General features: G+C 31.7%; 1 protein-coding gene across 2 annotated transcripts in view; it reads right to left on the bottom strand.

The window, feature by feature from the left end:
• Nucleotides 1–12,912: 12,912 nt before the first annotated feature.
• LOC110027172 (thylakoid lumenal 29 kDa protein, chloroplastic) overlaps nucleotides 12,913–23,803 on the bottom strand; it is a 31,908-nt gene continuing 21,017 nt past the window's right edge. Inside the window, exons 9-12 of one of the 2 annotated variants that reach the window (XM_020728487.1) lie at nucleotides 16,502–16,639; nucleotides 13,346–13,480; nucleotides 13,135–13,255; nucleotides 12,913–12,989 (exon numbers count right to left, since the gene is read on the bottom strand). In XM_020728487.1, coding sequence (XP_020584146.1) covers nucleotides 13,145–13,255; nucleotides 13,346–13,480; nucleotides 16,502–16,639 — 384 coding nt within the window. In that variant the 3' untranslated portion in view covers nucleotides 12,913–12,989; nucleotides 13,135–13,144. Of the gene's footprint in view, nucleotides 13,256–13,345; nucleotides 13,481–16,501; nucleotides 16,640–23,803 lie in introns of both variants that reach the window. The other variant, XM_020728486.1, reaches the window with a different exon arrangement.

The following is a 23,803-nucleotide window of genomic DNA, read 5'->3' as shown; positions in this document are numbered from 1 at the left end:
GCATGATGTCAATTTTTAGTAAAACATAGAATGGAAGTGTTTATGGATGATTTTTCTGTATTTAGGACTTTGTTTGAGTTATGTCCTAATAATTTAGAAAATTTTCTGGAAGTATGTGAAAAAGTCAACCTAGTATTAGATTGGGAAAAATGCTAATTTATGGTTGCAGGAGGTATTATGCTTGGGCATAAAATTTTTGAAAAAGTCATGGAGGTAGATCTTGCAAAAATCCAAGTTATAGAAAAATTACCGCCACCTACTAATGTTAATGGGGTGAGAAGTTTTCTAGGGCATGTTGGTTTTTGCAGGCGCTACATAAAAAAATTTTCAAAAATAACTAAGTCGTTATACTAACTTTTAGAAAAAGATATGAAATTTGATTTTGATGAGGAATGCATAAAAACATTTGAATTATTAAAGAAAAAATTATTAAAGATTATTAAAGAAAAAATTAGTCACTGCACCAATAATAGTACCACCTGACTGAGGAAAATCATTTGAAATAATATGCGATGCTAGTGATTATGTTATTGGGGCTGTATTAGGACAAAGACACGATAAAGTTTTTAAAGTTATATATTATGCTAGTAAGACTCTAAATGACTCAAATTAAATTATACTACTACTGAAAGAGAGTTATTAGTTATTAGCTATTGTTTATGCCTTTGATAAATTTATACCTTACTTGATTGGAACAAAATGTATAGTGCATATAAATCATTATGCTACATTCTGCTAGTAAATACTTAATGTAAAAGAAGGATGTTAAACCAAGATTAATTAGATGGATACTTCTATTGCAAGTGTTTGATTTTACCGTGATTGATAAAAAGGGAAATAATAATCAACTAGCTGATCATTTGTCTAGAATAGAAATAGGAATAGAAATAGAAATATTAATTAGAAATAGAAATATTAATTAATTTTGTAAATAAAATTTTAGAAAATTTCCTTGATGAACAGTTATATAGTATTGATAAAATAGATGTACCGTGGTATTGTAAGTGGTATTTTACCACTTGATATGAAAAATCCACAATTAAATTCCCTGATGAACAGTTATATAGTATGAATGAAAAGGATGTATCGTGGTATGCTGATATAGTGAATTATATTGTAAGTGATATTTTATCACTTGATATGAAAAATCCACAATTAAAGAAATTTATATATGATTCAAAAGACTATTTTTGGGATGACCCATATTTATATAAACAATGTAAAGATCTAATTGTTAGAAGATGTGTGCCTTATGAAGAAATTCAACAGATAATTAAAAGATATGTACCTTATGAAGAAACTCAACAGATAATTGAAAGATGTCATGATCTGAATTTGGAGGACATTTTGGAACAAATAGAACTACATATATGATTTTGCAAGCTGGATTTTATTGACCAATTATTTTTAAAGATGTTAATGAATATATTAAAATATGCAATAGATGTCAATGAGTAGGAAATATTTCTAGAAGAAATGAAATGCCTCTAAATTACACATTGGAAGTTAAAATTTTTAATGTGTGGGGATTAGATTTTATGGGACCATTTATGCCTTCATTTAAAAACTTATATATATTACTTGCTGTTGATTATGTGTCCAAATGGATTGAAGCTATTGTTGTATCCAGATGTGATGCTTTGAGTGTTTCTAAATTTTTAATTTAAAATATTTTTATAATATATGAATGTCGAGAGTAATTATTAGTGATGGAGGATCTCATTTTAGGAATAAGAGAATCAAAAAAATTAATTAAAAAATATGATATTATGCATATATTATCTACTGTTTATCATCCTCAGACTGATAGCGGTCTAGTAGAGATATCAAATTATGAAATTAAACATATTTTAGAAAAAAACTGTAAATCCTTATAAATTGGATTGGTCTGCTAGACTAGATATTGCATTATGAGCATATAGAACTGCTTATAAGACTCCTATAGGAATGTCCCCATACAGACTGATATTTGGAAAAACATCTCACTTACCAGTACAATTATAGCATAAAACATTTTGAGTTATTGAAGAATTTAATTTTAATCTAAAAGATGCTGGTGAGAAAAGATTATTGAGAAAAAGTTTTACTACCATGGGAGCCCATGATCTCTATTGATGATCAGTATGTTAATAATGGTAATGAAGCAATAAATGCTATTATGTATCATTCTTCACATGCTTCAACTCCATTAATAACACCAACAGATACCACCAACAGTTGATCAACTCCATTAATACCACCAACAGTAGGAAGTTTGCTTGCTTTGTAGAAGAAATTGAAGAAAATTGGAATGCAGTGACAGAGTATTATGAATGCAGTGAGAGATCTTAAGTACCTTTTTTATCACCTTGATTGGAGAATGAAAGAAAATTTTGATCATACTGGAACTTTTGAAGCAAGATTAGTTCGGATATTTAAGAAAAATGGGTGGATCAAAGAAAAATTGATCGATCAATTCCCGTACCGATCCTTCTACAACCTATATGTTCATTACTAATCCATGAGAGATATTAGAGGAGGTGAAAGCACTGAAGATGAAGCGGAATGGCTGAAGACTTTGGATTCTCTACTTACTTAAGAATATTTATGTATTTGATGTAATTGTGTGGATTTGATTTGATTTGGTTTGGTTTGTTTTTGCTTTAGAATTCTGAACTTTGATTATGTGTATAGTTTTGTGTCAGCGTTTAGTGTTGTGGTTTGATTTTGACGTTGATTTATAATTAGTTTGCTTAATATGTGTGAATGTATGATTTGTGAAATGTTTGTAAAAAGTGTATTTTCATATATAAAAGTTAATTTGTTGTTGTTTGTGAAAATGATTGTTTGTGAATGTTTATTTGTGAATTATTGTTAGATAAAAATTTGTGTTTTAAAATACTAAAAAAACTTTGGTGTAATTTAACAGGAAATTGAAAATTTGAAAAAATCAAAATAGTGAATTTCGGGCCTTCAGCGCCTTCGACCCGAAAGCAGTAATAACCCTTTTAATACGTGATTTTCACCACAAAACCTCCATTTTTCACTGCAAATCCTCCATTTTTACCCCTAAAGTCACCTTCAACCTTCGATTTTCACACATCAGGCTTAATTTTGGGCAGATTTGAGGCGATTTAGAGGCAAAGGAACTTCATATTTCATTTTCTCTAGAAGATTTTTCTCACATTACCTAGATCCAAAAGTTTCTGGTTTCTTTTTGAGAGATTTTGAGAAAATTCTTTGGTGAAAAAATTTTACTTAATGTATTTAAGTTTAAAGTGCTTTACATTTTGATTTTTGAAATTTTAGAATTTATTCAAATTTTTATCAAATTTTTCTAGATTTCCTATGACACCTATATCGAGCAAAAGAAAAATAGAATATGATGACCAAAAGTTTGTTATCTTTAAAGTTAGTGCTCGATTTCATAATCTTTGAGAAAATAAGAAAGTGATTATGGATCGAGGTTTCAAAAATCTGGGAGGAGAAGTTGAAAGATTGATTATCGCTCAGCTGTGGGAAAACTTCTGCTATTTTACTGCCGATGCGATAGCTGGGATAGTTACGGAATTTTATGTCAACTTTCCAGAGGCTTCTGATGATTTTGTTTTTGTTCGAAGTAAAAAGGTGGAGTGTACTCCAAGAAAAATAAATAAGTTTTATCAGTTAGAAGATTTTTATAGATGTCAGTATCATTCATTCTCTGCCACAAATGAGGCCTTAAATGAGGTTATTTCTTTTCTGACTGGTGAGAAAGGGGCTTGGAAAGTAAATAATGGAGTTAAAGTCAACTTTCCCCTTTCTATGTTAAATATAGTATCTAAGGCCTGACATTTTTTTTATTTATGGGAGGATGATTCCAACAAACCATCATAGTGAAGTGACCAAGGATAGAACCATCCAGAACTATTGTATTCAGCAAGTGATGGATATAAATGTAGGCTCTATCATTTATATAAACACTCGATCTATTGCTCTGGGAGAGACGGCTGGTGGATTGGCACACCCTGCTCTCATTTATACACTTTGTGAGCATGCAAGAGTTGATGTCAGACCTGATGAGGAGAGGATTAAGCCTCAGAAACCGATTGGGCCTGCAAACATTAAGACTTATGAGTCCCATGTTGATTGGAGATCTGGAAGTAAGGTTAGGGATATTCATTCTACTTCTAGGACCCCTACTTTTAGTGAGCCTACTTCAAGTGACCCCAGTAACAGGGTGTTATTGGACCAGATGATCATTCATCAAGGAGATATTTTGAGGATGGATCATAGGATGCAGAACATGGAGGCCATAAATGCTCATACAGATGATCTGATTCACCAGAAGTTTGAATATGATGCTGCTTATGATGATGTTTTAGTGAAATACCTGAGAGGTGATCATGCTGTTCAATTCTCTATTCACCCTGTTTATACTCCATATCAGCAGCAGAAGTTAGATGTTAATGATGAATAAGATGATGACAGGTTATCTTTTTGTTTGTTTGTTTGTTTGTGTTGTACTTTCTGATTGTATTATTTTTTTTGTGATATTGTTGAGACTTTGTTGCTATGTTGTAATGTGAAACTGTAATGTGTAAAACTATTTTTATTTTTAGAATTTAGTTTAGTTCTGTTGTTAGTTTCAACATTTTGTTATATGTATTGTAATTAACTAATTAATTCTTTCTCAGCAAATTTTATATATATTATGTGCAATTTAATGTTTTAAGCATTGTAGTTTTTCATATTAGCACCTGCAGTATTTCAGAATTTATTTGTAAAAATCAGAATCTTCAACAGGTATGAATTTTCTTTATGTATTTGATGTTTTTTTTCACCCTTTTATTTTAAAGTTCTTCATGTAAATCTTTTTAAAAAAAATTAGTGGGGGAGAAAAATTATTTTAAAAAAAGAAAAGAAAGAACTTAATTTTATTTGTCCTCACTTAACTATAGTTTCAAAAATTTTAATTTAAGTTTCTATGTTAAATATAGTATCTAAGGCCTGACATTTTTTTTATTTATGGGAGGATGATTCCAACAAACCATCATAGTGAAGTGACCAAGGATAGAACCATCCAGAACTATTGTATTCAGCAAGTGATGGATATAAATGTAGGCTCTATCATTTATATAAACACTCGATCTATTGCTCTGGGAGAGACGGCTGGTGGATTGGCACACCCTGCTCTCATTTATACACTTTGTGAGCATGCAAGAGTTGATGTCAGACCTGATGAGGAGAGGATTAAGCCTCAGAAACCGATTGGGCCTGCAAACATTAAGACTTATGAGTCCCATGTTGATTGGAGATCTGGAAGTAAGGTTAGGGATATTCATTCTACTTCTAGGACCCCTACTTTTAGTGAGCCTACTTCAAGTGACCCCAGTAACAGGGTGTTATTGGACCAGATGATCATTCATCAAGGAGATATTTTGAGGATGGATCATAGGATGCAGAACATGGAGGCCATAAATGCTCATACAGATGATCTGATTCACCAGAAGTTTGAATATGATGCTGCTTATGATGATGTTTTAGTGAAATACCTGAGAGGTGATCATGCTGTTCAATTCTCTATTCACCCTGTTTATACTCCATATCAGCAGCAGAAGTTAGATGTTAATGATGAATAAGATGATGACAGGTTATCTTTTTGTTTGTTTGTTTGTTTGTGTTGTACTTTCTGATTGTATTATTTTTTTTGTGATATTGTTGAGACTTTGTTGCTATGTTGTAATGTGAAACTGTAATGTGTAAAACTATTTTTATTTTTAGAATTTAGTTTAGTTCTGTTGTTAGTTTCAACATTTTGTTATATGTATTGTAATTAACTATTTCTTAGCAAATTTTTTATATATTATGTGCAATTTAATGTTTTAAGCATTGTAGTTTTTCATATTAGCACCTGCAGTATTTCAGAATTTATTTGTAAAAATCAGAATCTTCAAATGACCTTTGGTATTAGGGGTTAACTTTGGATAACTATATTTATGTTTCTAAATATAAAGTAAATTTAAGTAAAAAATTTTCAATAATAAAGGTTAATTATAGAGACTAAGATATTTGGTAAAAGAGAATAAGACTATGTTTTTCTATTTTAAGTAAAGGAATTTGTATTTTTGAAGTATTCAAAATCTTAAAAGATTCATGTAAAAAGAAAAGAATTAAACTTTATGTAAAGTTAATATAAATTTGCTAAGTGAAGAAATGTAAAAAATTTTTAACTTTAAGAAGAGGATAGTGAAGTTCAAAATCATTAAAGGCTATCTACATATAGTAATCCTCACATACATAAAAAAAACGGGAGAAGAAGAAAGAAAAGAAAAAGAGGATCAAAAAATGATCCTGAAAAGTAAAGAAAAAAGAAAAAAGATGTAAAAAAGAAAGTAAAGAAAAAAGAAAAAAGATGTGGGGAGAAGCTTGAGGAAATGCCTAATTAAAAATTGGCTTCACTTGAATCAACTTAAGAAAAAAGAATTAGACACATTTTCTAAACTTTTTATTTGAGTATCACCTTAATGATTAATAAAGTTTTATGAAGCTCTTTTTCATATGAATTTTCTAAGTGACTTTAATATGACAAATTGTAATTTTTCTTGAAAGAAATAGAGGATCAGAAATCTTAGACTTAATTATTGATTATCCTAGCACCTTTAATATTAACTGGAGTTATTTTGAATTTTTCTTAAGTTATAATATTATGTTTAGAGAATTTAAATATGGAAGTCTATAAGTTAAATTCTTTACCATAAGTCATATTTTTATGTAGTAGAGGAGTTACTTGAGGACAAGTAACATGTAAGTTTGGGGGATTTTGATATACCGAAAATATATGTATTTTTAGACCCATATTTTATAATTATTTTTGGTGATATTGCACCTTAATGGAAGGTATTTTGATGTTTTATTGTAGATTGTTAATTTTTAGGACTTAAAGCAAAAAGGAAGCAAAAAAGATCGAATTTGGAGTCAAGTACTTAGCGCCGACCGCGCCAAGGGCAGTGCCGACAGCGAAGAACAACAGAATAGTTGAAATTTTTACTCAGCGCTGACGGCGAGCGCGGACGGCGCCAGACTAGCGCCGACGGCGCCAAAGGCGGTCAGCCCCCGTTTCTAGAAGGTTTGAAGTATTTGGACAATTTTTGAAGAGATTTTGGAGGCACCTCTTGGAGAACCGACCTTGGGCATTATTTGGGGCCAAAATTCATCATAAAATGGACTCCTTTTCTCTCCAAAACGTTCCACCACGCTCCATTTTTGTCATTCTTCATAATCCATCTTCATTCCACCAGCATATTGGAGACCATTAGTGATTTTTATTTCGAGTCCATTAGTGATTTTTATTTTATAGTTTAGAGTTTGTGTGGTGAGATTTAGTGTGAAACTTTCTGTAAGAGTGTTGGAGAAGGAGAAAAGTGAGAGATATCTTCTTCCTGCATTTCTAAGGAAAGGTTACAAGGGATTTACTTTGAGAAAGAGTTTCAGATAAGTTTTGTTTGTTTATTAGTATGAACTTTCTTTTATACATGAAATTTGTGTTTTGTTGTGTCTTTCTCATGAAATCTGAGTAGTTCCCTCTATCTTTCTCCCTACTCTGAGATATAGTGAAATGAAGAGATAATATGATGTAACAATATTAAAATATAAAATAAATTGTAATGATTTTTCAACTCTGAACTTAATTTACATTTTGATTTAGCCAATTGAATTTTTAAAATATGTTGTGAAACATATGATTCGAGAAATGAAGTACGAGTTCTACAACAAAATGAGGATCACATTTGATTTCATAGAAGAGAAATTCGTTTATGGAATTAAGTGCAAATAAATAGAGAAATATTCTTTGTTGGGTGTAGAATTGGAGTATATTTAGGGTGACAGACTAAAATCCCCAATTCGGTTATAGTGTTTAAAAATTAAAGTGAGAGTTAGCTTTCAGGTGAAGGGAAGTTGGAGCTTTGGAGTGGGAGCCGATATCCTCCTAGTCTAGCCACAAATTTAGGGACTAAACCTAGGATAAACCAAGGATTAACCAACGAATTATACATACATACATACATATATATATATATATATATATATAATGAGTATTATTTTTAAATAATTTATTTCATCAGAATTTCATTGTAGTGGGAAGGATGTTTTTTCACATAAGAAACCTTCATTACAAAACAAAGTTAGTAGATTAGTAGTTATTAATAAAAATTTGCATTTCATTTTTGCTAATAGTTAAGTAATTTAGTTTGGTTAATATCTCAAAATTCCAAATCAGTGACAGTGATTTTGTTTTATTTTCTATAAATTTCCTGATAAAATTTGTCATTGCTAATTTACACCTTCCCCGTAGGATCGATATTTGAGGCTTGAATAGAAAGTCCATTATTACTTGATAACAATACATATACTTGTGTAGAATCTCACTATTAATTACCTATAATTATATATATTTTACACAACTTACTTTTCATACAAGGATCAAGTTTTTGGCGATGTAGTGGTGTCAACTACATAAATCCTTACATTAAAAAATTGGGATGAAGTTTTTGGCACTATATATATATATAATTCGTTGTTTTTGCATCTTATAAAGGCTTAATAATTTCTATGTTTCTTAGCATTTACAACCAATTCACATACCACGGGGAATATAGCAGCATTGGGTTCCACCATAAAATTAACCCACCTCTTATACACAATGGTGTGCTCAAACTCTTGATCGGGATGCAAAAATCTTCTCTTTGGAATAAGCTTTTGATGCAATAGTGATGATTCATATCTTTAACTCTACACTCACAAATCATCGAGCATCATGTGTTTTGGCACTTTGGTTCTTGACCCTCGATTAGTCATTATTATGTATAATAGATAAAAAATTAACTTATTAGATGATTATATTGTGTGACCATGAGTCATAATATGGAACATATTTATTTTAGAATGAATATTAAAGATTGCATGGTATGATTATGATTCATTGATGCACCCATATATAACTTATATGATTGCATTGATCAATCTATGGTTCCGAAGTTGAGCAAGTTGAGCAATGCTATCCATATCATATTGTATGATTTAATAAATTTTTAAATTTTGAGCACATATAATTTTATAATTTGATTTAATTTATTTTTTATGAAAATCATAACACATTTAAATTGAAGTAGCACTTTAAATTTAATTCATAATTAGTTCTTTTTGAGTTTACTGTTTACTTCTAGTCGGCAAAGGTTGGACGGAGAAAAGGAACTCAAGCTAGAGGGAGGTAAAATGTCGAGTCCTTGCTAACATAAAGGAGAAGAAGATTGAGATTCTAGGAAAAAAATGTCACTGACAGGGTGAGTGTGGTTAAGATTATATTAGTAAATAGAGAAAAACAAGCACCAATTGACTTTCCATTATACAAACATTTTTTATGGAATAAATTTTATTCCAAATCATTCACTAATACACATGATTTTCCTCCATGTTGCCAATTATTATGAAGGGCCATTTATCTAATGCAAATCCATGATAAAAATTTTTATGTGTCATAACTCTATTGCAAACTTGCAATTAAATTTTGTGACAAACAACTATCCATTTTAATGAAGGCTTCGTGATGAATGATCACCAACTTTATGAAAAAAAAAGGTTTTTTCATCATAAATTTATCATGAATTTATTATTTGTGATAGTGATTTTATCCATTGTGATAAGGTTTTGTTGTTTTCACGTCTTTTTATCGATTTTCAATGTTATGGCCCGAAGATCGCCCTTGGGGTAAATCACGCTCAAGTCTTGAGAAAAAAGAAGACAAAAGAGTAAAAATGGCATCAAGAAAAGAGGCAATCTCTACCAGCAAGAATAAGGAGCAAGTCAATTGAGAAAAACAAAATGTAATTTTGAAAGCAATCCTTGAACCAAATAAACAATTTGAGGATTTACCTCAAAATGAGTAGAAAATGGGATTAACTAGATGGTAGGATTTATCTATGTCAAGAATATTATACAGAAAACTTTAGCCTAAATCTTGTAGCCAAACAACCCTTAATCTTATTACTTATCATTACATCACAATATTTAGCCAAGATTGTTTAGAAGGTTTTAATGCAATGGAGCAATATAGGCATAAGTTATAATGTTTATTTTTTTGAAGATTGTAAGTCAAAAGAAGATATATTTCAAAAGTAATTTTTTTAATTAAGAGAATAACGGTGGTTGATTTTTAAACCTTATGTTAAAAAAACTTTAAGAACTTCTTTAGAAAAAAGCTACAATTTACGAGGAATGGCTTGTTTATAAAAATTCATTAGAGGTGGTCTATCCATACTCATAAATAGCTCAAGGGAATGCTAAAAAATGTTGGAACATTTTTGTGGTAAACAAATAAAACATCCTATAATATAACCTATAAATTATTGAACCCAAAAGTGTCCGTGGAATCAGACCCAAGGAATAGAACGTGTGAGGTGGAGAGAAGGAATAGAACGTGTGAGGTGGAGAGAAGGTGGAAAGCAATGAGGAGGAGAACAATAGAAGATAAAGTTTTTCTCATAAAATGGTCTACTATAGTGTATGAGACACTTGAAATACATAATTACATATAAATTCTCTTCATATACAATGAAGTTTAGGGGTATTAAGGTCAAAAAATATATTTACAGCAACAACATCCTAAACTGCACTAATCTCAAAGAAAAATGCAAATATGTGGCAAAATAAAGTGGGACCCACGATCAAATCATATAGAGATTAGTCAAATATTGATTTAATTTATCAGAGTAAAAGCTAATGTCAAGTCAAGGAAGGTATCCTAAAGCTCTAACTAGTCATTCCCTTTGGTCAGTGAGTCGACCGACATGCATAGCCAAACAAAGGACAACTCCACATCAGGTCAAGCAAAGGACGACTCTACATCTAGCCAAACGAACCGGAAGGAGGAAGCAAATCCACGGATGGTTTTAATCAAGAGGTTTATAAGTTACCCCCCTATGGGTCGGCCCGCCATCACTGAACGAGCGAACATGAACCAAGGATAAGGAGTCATCATGACCGACAAATACAGTAAAATCAAGATTGATGATGTAATCAAGGGAAGCATGATTGCGTTATTATTTTCTTGCCTCTCAAAAACATTTGTAGGGTGTTAGAGATAGATAACTTAATATATGCTAAATTTGACATTGCTTTAAAGTCATTTTAAATTGATTCGGCCCATTCAAAACAGCTTAATTTCTAACAATACTATGAATTTAAAATTATTTTCAAGTTGATTTTGAGGCTGACCTGACTCACTAATAAAATTATTGTTCACATGAAGTATGGTTAAAAAACATTAATCTCCCATCAAGCCGAGATGCACAATGCTCTGTATATCATTCAACTTTTCTTTCAATATATATATATATATATATATATATATTTCAGTAGCCCATCAATCTCTTTTCAAGTTAAGTCTTTAAGCTTTAAGCTTTTCATAAATTTTTTATTAGGAATCATCGTGCTATAAAGCACCTGATAATTGTTCATTAATTCTTATCCAATAATAATATATATATATATATATATATATAATAAATCAAATCAAACGTGGTATCATGGAACCATTCATAAAAGCAAAGGAAAAGAATTTCATGCAAGCCACCATAGCTTATTGGTAGAGAGCCCTGGCTTTCAAGAAAGAAATTCTTGGTTAAAGACCTTAAATATGTTATGTGAATGTATTTACCATTAATTTTACTCAAATATAAAAAAAAAAAAAAAAATCACCAAGCATACGAGTCATTTGTTCTGAAATAAAATTGCCATTTTATGCCATCAAAATATTTAGATGCTTAATGCAACCTTCTTCTACCTACAAATTTGTTATAATTATGGAAGGGACATTATCTTTGCTGAGTTGACTCAATGCCGTTAAACTATTGCATATTAATTTCTATACAATATATAAAAAGTAATTGAGGAAAGAAGTGTAAGATTTTTTAAAATAAGAGATTACCATCTATTGACAATTGTTATGTGCTAGAAAATTTACAATGAAAGAGAATTTACCATTAAATTTGCATAAAAATCTCACATGTACGGCTAAGAGAAATTCGCAAGAGATAATAAAAATTTAATGTATAAAATCTAGAGAAAAAACTCATGACCTAGCCCAAACTAACAAAACTAACTTGACTTTTTGAGTTGTGGCTCAGAATATAAAAGTAAAGGTTGATAAAGGCGGTTAAATAATGTCAATCAAATGATATTAGTTGGATGATAACGTTTAAACTGTCTCAGTTAGATGATGGCGGCCAAACGATCAATATATTATGATGGTCAATGGCGGATGATGGTAGATGGTCAACAATGATTATAGAATGGCAGGTCAATGATGATGAGAAAATAATAGAAGGGTGAAAACATATGGGAAAACAATTGTTGGTGATGATCATCAATTTTAAACATCAAACGGACCTCTTTTCAATTCAAATCCATGGTCTCTTTGATGTAAAAATTAAAGTTCTATTTTTAATCTTTGACAAGGGCATTTTGATAAATCAAATTAAAGTCATAATACACGTCATTAGTCGATCGATATCATAAATTATTTTTTTAATATTTAACAACATTAACAACATTATAATTAAGCCTTTTTAGACTAGTTAGACTCCTCTTTTCAAGATGCTTATTTTGACTATAAACATATAAAAATAAGAGATCATTTAATCATTTAATTAATATCATGAAATTATTAACCATACTCAATTTGCACTTATTTGAAGTTGAATTGGATCACATTTGGTATCATTAACATTCTAATCAATCATAAATTTGTCAAAATTGGAGTTCACATGATCCAAACATAAAGTCTTAATATTTTTATATTAAGATTCATGCCTGGTCAATGAATTTTCTAATGTATCACTATTATCTTTTTAGGCAATGTAAATGTTTTATTCACTTTCAAGGGGCCGTGGAAACTTAAGAACTTACCTCGCACAAACAGCTTCTCATATTTCTCTATTACAGAAATCCAAAATGATGGCCAGAGCTTTCGCCTGATAACGAACGATGGCAAAAATGACAATGATTGCATAAATGATAAAACCAGCATAAGAAAACATAAAACTATTCACTTCATATAGTTGATAAAAATTAAAACACCTAGCTCAGAATTCTGAGGACAGAAAAACACTAACCCACCGCAAGCTATTTATAACTTCAGTTTACTCAACTGGATCTTCTGAACTGGATATGTATAGGCTTCATAGTTTATTTGCTGACCTAGGGAGCTTAGTTTTGTAAGAGTAGTAATAAGATCCACCTGTCAAACAATACCTAACTTTGATGATTTAGATGAACAAAAGTATATGCACATTTCAAGCGCCACTGAATTATTCTACTTGATTCTAACCTCATAGTCAGTTTGAGAAACAGTTTCTCTGCTGCGCTGGTACTTCTCGACCCAGGGGCGCACTTCTGGATCAGTGACAAGTTTATTCTCTACTGCTGCTTGGTCTGGACCAAGAAATGCAGACAAAACCGCCAACTGGAAATAGGGAACATGAATTTTAAGAAATGAATGAAAATGAAGATTAAAATTTAAAAGATAGAATTTTATTTCATATTTCAGAGCTTCTGTTCATGGTTTCATATCTTTCAATCAGAAAGCCTAGGCAATAGTTGATAGAGGAAATAAATGAATGAATGTATCTACACTAGATGCTTCATGTATTTGAAAAAGGGGCAAGCAAAATGGATACCGTCGCCAACTTCTATTTTATTTTATTAAATTATAATTGCGGAGAAGAGAATAATTTGATATATGAAAAATTAGAAAGATATAGAGAAAGAGAGGATTGAGAAGTTTAGTTGAATGAATGTCTTGATTGAAAGGAGGCAAGAGATAGAAAAGAAGAAAGCATGAAGAAATATTAGAAATAAGGGAGAACAATTCCACCATAGGAATGCCAATGAAACAACAGAAGTTTCTTCCATCTTTAACCATCATAATTTCAAGACTACGAGCCCTATTTATAGAAATAGACCTTATTAAAAGGAACAAAATTTTCTCTTAAGCAAATATGGAGATGCCAAATTAGTCCTGAATAATAATTGCATTTAAACCATTAATACTGAATTTAAAATGATCACATTATTCATTAAAAATGCACTTGTAACTAAAGACTGAAGTATACTTGCAATTTATTTATTTTAATTTTTTAAATTTTTTTTATTTTTTGCAATTTATCAGTTCTCCTATTCTGAAATACTCTACTATAGCGAGTTGAAGTATCACTCAAATGAATTTATGCAAGTTTGCACAGAGATGGGTGATGAGTTTATGGATTTAAGACTTGTTGCAGCAAAAGCAAGTGTGTGGAGATTGATACAAGCTGATGTGAATCGTCACTGGGCGTGAGCAAGCTTTTGGGTGGGGGTTAGCAACATTTACAGCATAAGTGCGAAGCGAAACATGTGAGAGAAAGGTAAGCATGGGGAAGCCCTAGAATGTGATCATGATTTGCAAGGAAAGCTTTATGAATGAAATGTTATAGCAACGTGGGGAGAGGAGAGAATTTTGAGTTGTAGCAGCCATTGGTAGAGACCTTGGACTGGGGTCAATCGCCCCCCTAGACTTTTGTGAAACCCTTTATTATCATATCATACACAAATAAACTGGGGTCAATCGACCCCCTAGACTTTTGCTAAACCCTTTATTATCATATCATACACAAATAATTTTACCGGCTCAGCTTAATAAAAAAATTAATAATTATTATATTTTAATTTAATAAATATTTTATAGTTATTCAAAATTATATTATGCAAATGTAATTTGATTGCTACATCACAGAAGTTAATATAATGTTTTGAATATTAGATTTTGGCATTATTCAAAACATTATCTTACTTTCTAAAAGTTAATATTTTACAAAACATGTGAGATATGGTTACTTGAAGATATATTTTTCTTGTTCAACTTGATCTTCAAGAAAAACAACTTCGGCTATTGATGAAGTTTTAAAGCTCCTTTATTAGATAAGTTTTTATCTAAACTATCTTATATCTTGCAGAGACAAATTACACATTAAAAAGACTTTCTCTACTTTTAAAGCCTCTGCGTAGCAGTAAATGCTTATCTTCCAACATAACACATATCCCGTCATTTGTCCCCTAAAATTTCAATCCTTAGAATGGTATGCTGCTCCCACAATTTAAGATGCACATTCATAATGATTAAATTGAAAGAGTGCTCTTTTTTTACTTACTTTATAAGTTATTCTTAGTGTTTTTTAATTCATCTTATTTATTTATTTATATAATTTAAAAAATTTTAAATTTAAATTTTGATTTATTTTAAATATTTTTTTATTTCATCCCCCTCATAATGTTTTAAAGCTCCTTATATTATATAATTTTTTATTTGATCTATCATGTAGAGACATACTACACATTTCCCTAATTTTTGTGGCTCCACGTAGTCTTAAAAGCATTTCTCCCAAAATACCATCTATCTCCCGTCAGTTCTACCCTTAAATCTCAAAAACAGTATATTACTCCCATAATTTGAAATATGCATTCATAATGATTAGATTAAATTAGGTATTTTATTTTACTTTATATGTTTTTCTTAGTTTTTTTTCATTTCATCTTAGTTAATTATTTATTTTATAAAAAAAAAGTTAAAGTTTAATTTTTATTTATTTGGTTGATTTTTTATTTTTCCCCACCCCACCCCACCCCACCCAACCTCACATTTAGTTAAATTCTGGAATGAATGAGCAACGTTAATAAGCCAGTGAGGTTACAATTGAGCACAAGATGCAAGTACAAGTATAATTCATTCCAAGTGAATGCAAAGAAAATGAGGGCAGGATATGCAATAATGGATGATTGATGTAGGAGAGTAAGGGATGAGCAAGCACGAGCACTAGGCATAGTTCAATGACTTCACCAATCATGGGCTAGCCATTTTAAAATTTCCTTAGCAGCTAGAAAAATACAACATTAATGATCTTCAGAAACACTCTGAGTTGTTAATCTAGCAATTGGTGCTTCAGCCATTCAACAACATACTTGATCGGAGCCTCCTTTAATGAAACTTCTTTGATTGAGGTAGAGTGTAACTCCATCTTCGAGTTTTGTAAATCTCCAGCTGTTGAATTCATATGGAGAAGTTGAAGGCTAGCTCATGGAAAGGGAAGTGGAAATATTCACGAAGAAAACTCGAATTTTTCTTAGTTAAAGACACCTTAGCCTTAAAAGAAGGAATGTGGGAGGTGGGGAGGAAGAATCTATGATGTAATGATAGAAGGGAGAATAAATCCCCAAAGAGAACGATAAAACAAAAAATTTCATTGTTTTAAATTTGATTACAATTATAAGATTATGGGCACTATTTATAGAGATATATCTTAGTGAAAATGATAAAATTATACCTTAACTTACAAAATGCAAAACTAATAATAATTAATATATGAAAATAAGAAAAATCACGTGGTTTATTAAAATAAACCCCTTACAAAAGATTGAGATAGACAAACATCAAAAAGGGCATAAAGTGTACCTGTCGTGGTCCAAAGCCAATGCTAGATAATTTATTTTTCATTTCCTGAACAGAGGCTGTGTCCCATTGAAGAATCCTCCCCTCCGGGTCAGGTTCTGGAGAGTCTGTTCGACCAAATTGCCTGTCAAATAAGCCCCACTGTCCATAAGAAGAATAAGTATGTCATCTTCAATGAACCTCACCTTTATATAATAGAGTATCAATGATGATCACATCTATTACTAAATTAAACACTTATCGCTAAATTCAGTGAACTGTTAAACATTTGCTTGCAAAGTTAGCTTTCTAGCACTTGGTTCGAAGCTAGTTCAACAAAGAGACAAATATTCCTCGCCAAATTTTCCTGCACTAATTTCAAGAAAATGCAGCCTAAATAACTGCATTCATTTGGCACGCATTTACTTCATATTATCTTCCAATACAATATTAAGCAGACGCACAATGTAAATAGAAGCCATAACCAGGATGACTGTCATTTCCATCAACAATATGCCAAATACAGAAAAAAAGGGGTAATTCGATTGTAAAAGTCAAAAAAGGTTTATGGGTGACCGTTACCATGAAGCTCCAATAAAATGAAAGTGTCAGCTAAAGCGTCCAACTATGCTCTTGAATTTCCTCAGAGAAATTGATTATAAGTGTAAGAATCGAAACATTTTGTTTTCATCTCCGCTAATCCTGCATTTAACCCGCAAAAACACCTACCATTGAATCCCACCTCACTCTCTTCCTCCCATATCGCATGAATCAAACGATTTCTTCCTTTCATTCTAGCTCCACAGCCTTCCTAAATCGCACAACATACCTTCTCCTTTGTGTGAACCAACTTCCTGATTTGGGCTTCTCCCACACTTGCTACCAAACCGCCTCTCTTCCTTATTTATTAATGCCGAAAAGCTAGGGCATCGCCCTTGTCTCGCTCAACCACTCCTAGAATTGTTTATACCCCTCGAGCAAAAACTCATCCTCCTTCATCTAAACTAGCTAGAGGCCCTTTCTTCTCCTTCGCTTTGTAGCAACCGTCGAGCCCTTGCCATAGTATTGTTCCTTTCCTCTTCTTTATTGTCAGTTCATTTTTTAAAATTATTAATTGGGTTTGATAAATTAAATTTTATAGATTAATAATAATAATAATAAATAATCTGTTATTATAACTACTTACATTTTGAGTGCATGAATTTCAAGCCATCTGAGCCGATGGATTGGAAGTTTCGTATTAACCGACTCAAGATAAGTAATTGTGATTTATTAGAGAATAAACGTATCATTTATTGTTATGAGCGTTATTTTTATTGTTTGTATTAGATACTTCACTACTTTGTAAGATTATCAGTTCTGCGCTTTTACTTTATATGTATATTTCTTTTTGTACTCGTTTTAGACTCCATTTAATGCACATAACATAGTAAATAACCGTATTATTTTTTTGCTGCATAAATTCTTACAAATTTTAGTAAATCCTATAATTATCATATTTTTTATCTTACACTTTACTTTTATGAATTGTATGTAAGTTTCTGTCATATCACAAGCTTGTGTGAAGTAGTATACTACTACACATTTACTTGTAGAAAAAAATTGCAATTTTATATGCTTGTATGACTACTATAGAGAAACTTTTTTGGATATTAGCTAGCCGGATTGACAGACCACAGTGACTACTGTAGAGAAAATTGTTGGGTTTCTTTAAGTTGATGTTTATCTTCCCATTTTCAGGGTGTGATAAAACCAACTCTATAAATAATTAAATAATAATGACTATTAGGTGATACAATGGTAATTGTTAGTGATTGCAAATTCTTTTAAATAGATTGATTATACTCATATTATACTGATTTTGAATTATACAATATTTTTTCTTGATAGAGTTATATATCATATTGGCCCGAGTTCCTTCTCGTTTATGCCTTAATAAATAGTGATTATTTATTGAGATAGATTTGTCAAATTCATCCATTGATATTTTTATATAACAAGTTCTACTCAACGACATGTAGAACCATCTCTACGCTTCTTTTTGGTATTTATAATATTTATTTTAGTTAATATATTTCCTCTTTCGAGTAAATAGTTATTTTTCTATTGACATTTCAGTTTTATTTCAAACATTTTCTTATTTTCCTTCATTTGTATCAATGAAAATCTCATTTATGGAATAAAAGTTATCTCTCATTTATTTTCACTATTATTTATATTGTTTTTTTTCTTTTGAGAATACAAAATATGTTCAATTCATTTTATCATGCCATACGATGTTAGGGTGTAATGTCTTCTGAGCTTATGACATGACAGTGTAGTATCAGAGCTTGCATTTTTTATTCAATATTGTTATTTTTGTATTCAAGGCCCCTGTGTTTTATATTCAATACCTCTTACTTTTAAATTCAAGATACCCATGTTTTATATTGAACATTCCTTATCTTTTGTATTTAATATATATCTCTTATCTTCTTAGAATTTGTGACAGTCTATGTTATTCTAATATCAATTAGATAGTTATTCAGTCGATTTTAATTTCATGTAAATTTTAATTAGTTAGACTCGCTCTAAAGAGATGATGTGTTGCAACCACTTGGACAACAGTCAAGAGAGTTACTATAGAAGCGGTACCTATCCCTAAGGTTCTCTCTCCCCTAGTCATCATTGTGATCATCATGGTCAACCCATCAAAAATATTAGAGCACCCATTCTTTACATTACTCTCGCAAGGATAGTGACACAAAATGTCACCCGAGCTTTACAAGCCAATTTTACAGCCCAAATTGCACTGACAGTTCAAGTTATCCAACAAAGTTGAACAACCAGCACCACAGGCAGCTTAACCTATATCACCAGTTACTTTTTGTTAATGTGTGTGGAGCCTAATAGCACAGCACAACTGCAGCAACAGCACCTAGAGCATTCCAATGCCCCATAGAAGCTCCCCAACGCTTAAGAGTGGCACCTTGGTGCCAATAAAGGTGGCCAAGCGCCAAGGGAACTGAGCATTTGAAAATGCAGCGCCCTGAATAGGCGTAGCTGCACCGTGGGATGGTTGTTTCCAGGTTCGAAAATAGAGCATTCAGAACTCAGCGCTCTTGACAGGCAATCCGACACCTAAAATAACAAATTAAGACAGAGCACATGGAGAGGTAGCACCCAAGAGTGGTGCTTCAGTGCCAGGAGCAATTTCTCTTCATATCAAGATTCAAGTCCTCAACTTATATACGAGGAATGTATCTCTTAGCAGTGTGCATAACAAGAGCGGGATGGAGCGAGTGGTACAGTGAATTCAGTGTTGGATTTGTGGTTTTCTCTTGTGCAATCGAGAGAGAAAAAACGTTTGTGAGTTCCAAGCTTGTAGAGAGAAACTCTAAGTGTGGTGTATCGATACATTTCTCCTCATTCCACATTAGAATTTGCGGTTTGGTGTGGTTCCATGATTTTTTTTCCCATTCTCAAGTTTTTTTACATTAATTCTTGTGTTTCTATGGATATCATGTGTTATGTGCTTCTGTTTAATTTTTGTTATGAATTTCTCAAATCGGTGTGTTTTTTTTTTGCAGTGTGATTTGGTTGTGAATCGGTCAAATTTGGTTTCTCGTCCCAACAAGTGGTAGCAAAGCGAGATTTTCTGAAGATATTTTATTCGAGTGTGAGTAATCGTCGATGAACCGAGGTACAAGGTAGAGAAGTTCAACGGTTCAAACCTTGAACATTTGTTCGAACAAAAGAACTGAATGACATTAGAAGGAATCACCAAAAACCTAAATTTATGATTTTGGAAGAATAGGAAGTGTTTGTTTGATCGAACAATATTAAGTTTGATTCGTCTCACTTTCGTCAACTGTTACTTTCAATATTGTTAATGAGAAAACTAGAATGGATTCATGGCGACACTAACAAGAATGCACGAGAGCTTTAAATAAGATTTTTTGGATGAAGAAATTATTCAACATGAAAATGGTGAAAGGGAGTTCAGTGACGGAACATTTGAATAATTTTAACATTGACAAATCAATTGTGTTCTTTGGACATCAAGTTTGGTGACGAGGTCAGAGCACTATTAATTCCATCTTTATTGTCATACAATTGAGATCAACTAGTTACAATGGTAACTCTTCATGTAGTAGGAAGTTAAACTTTGATGATTTCGCGAGGTTAGTGCTAAATGGAGAAGTTCAAAAAAAGATGCGCCATGAAAGTTTAAATTTTGCATTGAATGTTGAAAATAGGGGAAGGAATCATGATAAGAATGGAAGCAGAGAAAGATTCAAGTCCAAGAGAATTAAAATCATTAATAGTAGATTACCGTAATCTCTTCATAAATATCTACACATGCAAAATCCAAGGTAACTACCTAGTTTTATCTCTAGACAATTAAATCATTAATAATAGATTACGGTGTTTTTTTATGCTTGCCCTAACAAAATGGTGTTTAAAAACTACACTCGGAGTAATGCAGAGGTGTATTTGATAGGAAAGAGTGATGTTAATATCAAGTCGTCAAATTGAATAATTTGGAAGTTTAGTGAAGTAGGACATGCTCCAAGTTTAAAAAAAAAAACTGATCTTGGTGAGTCAGTTTGCAAGGTCAGGGTATGTGACTACTTTTAATGATGATTAGTGGAAGTTGGCCACGGGGCAATGGTGATAACTTGGGGTAACATTGAAGACAATCTTTACCTGATCAATGAAATGACAAAATACATTGAGGTGATTGGTTGGAACAAAGGTTGATGTAGACCTTTGCACTGCAGGCCTGGCCATATGAGCGAAAAAGGTATGGAGTCACTATTTTCTAAAAACAACCTTCAACAACATTTAAAACATATATCTAAATTTTTTTGAAGAATGTGTGTATGACAAGTAAAAGAAAGTTTCTTAAAAAGTAAGGTCGATGAAGAAGTCTAAGAAGTTGGAGTTAGTGTATGCTGATATATGAGGTACTACTCCAATCCATTGAAGGTTTCTATTATTTTGTCACTTTTATAGATGATCACACTAGAAATGAAAGAGTTTACTTTTTAAAGCATAAATCTGATGTATTTAAGGTGTTTAAGAAGTGGAAGGTAATGATAAAATGAGATAAATTTGAGTTTGAAGTGTCCTAGATTAGATAATGATGACGAATATCGTGATCAGATGTTCATGATTTTCAGTGCATCAGAAGGGAACAAGCATGTGTTCACAGTTCTAAGGATACACAACATAATTGCATGCGTGAGTGCATTAATATAACCATCAAGGAACATGTCAGGAGTATGAGATTGAATGCAAACTTGCCAAAGTAATTGTAGGCAGAAGCAGTGAAAACTACAATTTATCAGATAATTTATGGTGTGCCAGTACGTTTGAATGAAGGCTTATCTAAAGAAGCTGGAGTGATAATGATGTAAATCTATATAACCTGAGGTATCTTATTGTTCAACATAGGTTCATGTTGATGCAAGATACAAAACTAAACTCAAGATATGTCGAGTGTACTTTTATTGTATACGACTCAAATGAATTTGAATACAAATTCTAGGATTATTAGAATCAGAAGTTCATCAACAAGAGTGATATGATATTGAATAAAATGGAGATATACAATGACAAGAACATAACTCAAGATTGTCAGTTAGCTAGAAGAGTTATCCTAATATGTTGAGATAGAGGATAATTGTGGCAAAAAAGATTGAGAAAAGAGATGTGCTCAATCTGATGAAGCATATAAAGTTCATCAAACACATGTTACTGAGGTCGGGAAGTCCAGTAGAGTGACACGATTGATACATAAGTATTCTCTTTTATTATACTATCTTTTATTAACTAATAAAGTTGAACCAGAATGCTATGAAGAGACCACTCAAGTTTATGATTCAAAGGACTAAGCGTTTGTCATGGATGACGAGATTCAAACATTGAAGCCAAATCATACTTGAAATTTGGAAGACCTACTAAATGGCAAAAGGAAAATGCACAAAAAGTGGGTCAATAGGCTAAAAGAAGTAGATGCTATAAGACAAAACTTGTTGTGAACAGGATTCAACAGAAGAAATTAGCGTACTACACTAAGAAATTTTCTCTTGTAGTCAAGATGACAACTGTAGGAGCTATACTGAGTCTAATGACAACGACTTTATATATGCAATAAAATATAAGATAAATATGGACGTATTAAATATTAAATAATTGTAAAGTCACACTTATCAACGCAAGTATACGTATCGCTCAAGTAATATATGGCTCTAATGGAGTCATAGATATCGATCCCACAGGGAGTACTTTAGAATTACAGACTAAGACCTTAAAAAAGCAATACTTAAATCACAACAACGACGTTCAATTTGCTTATCTGTCACTAATAGACAATTGAAATAAATAGATAATTTTAATAACTAATAAATAACTAATGATATAAAGTAGGATTTAATTGTGATAATTAATATATAGGAAAGCATCATTTTCCTTGTCAAGAAATTATAGTGAATGAATAAAATGAATTAGTTCAATTTATATTGTGTCAAATAGGAGCATACCTATTTTTTACCCTTTGGTCCAGGCATAAAGAACATTGACTAATCCTATGGTTGTATATTGAATCTGGGCCTAGGCTGGGAGGACACCGGCTCTCACTTCGGAGCTCCCACGTTCCCCTCACCTGAGGGCTAACATCTACACTTCAGCACCCAAACGATAGGACCAAATCGGGGATTTTAATCTGTCACTCTAAAATCTCTAATTTTACGCCCGATAATAATATTTCCCTATTTATTTGCACCCAACTTCCAAGGGCTTTGACCTCCCTGAATCTTAGATGTAATCTTCACTTTAGTTGTAAAACTCAACATATTTTAACAAATCAATTGACCAGATTGAAAGTAAATTAAGATCGAAGTGAAAAGATCATCACAATTTCTTAAACATTTTCATGGCTTCGCCAATTCAAATCACCATTTTACATGGTTTCACCAATTCAAATCAACATTTCACAAATCTCGAGACAAGGAGAAAGACAGAGAAAACTACTCAGAACTCATGGGGAAAACACAACAAAACTCGGAATTCATATATAAAATCAAAGTCATACAAACTACGACAAATAAATAACTTATCTCTAAATTCTCCCTAAGAACACTCCTCGAAGTTCCTCTGAATTTCTTTCTTTCTTTACAGCACAGAATTTCTCTTCGAAGTAGTAAGGAGGAAGAAATCTCTCACTTTCCCTTAACTCTTACAATTTCTCGAAGAAATCTTCACAATTCTTACACACTAATGGAACCTCCACGGCCTCTAGACTCTCACCACCTCCTCTCCTTTTTTTTTTTTTTTTTGTCG

This window comes from Phalaenopsis equestris, unplaced genomic scaffold (genome assembly GCF_001263595.1).
Source record: "Phalaenopsis equestris unplaced genomic scaffold, ASM126359v1 Scaffold000417, whole genome shotgun sequence".
NCBI lineage: Eukaryota > Viridiplantae > Streptophyta > Magnoliopsida > Asparagales > Orchidaceae > Phalaenopsis > Phalaenopsis equestris.
Note: the sequence above shows the minus strand (reverse complement) of the source record. Positions and strands in the feature narration are given on the sequence as shown.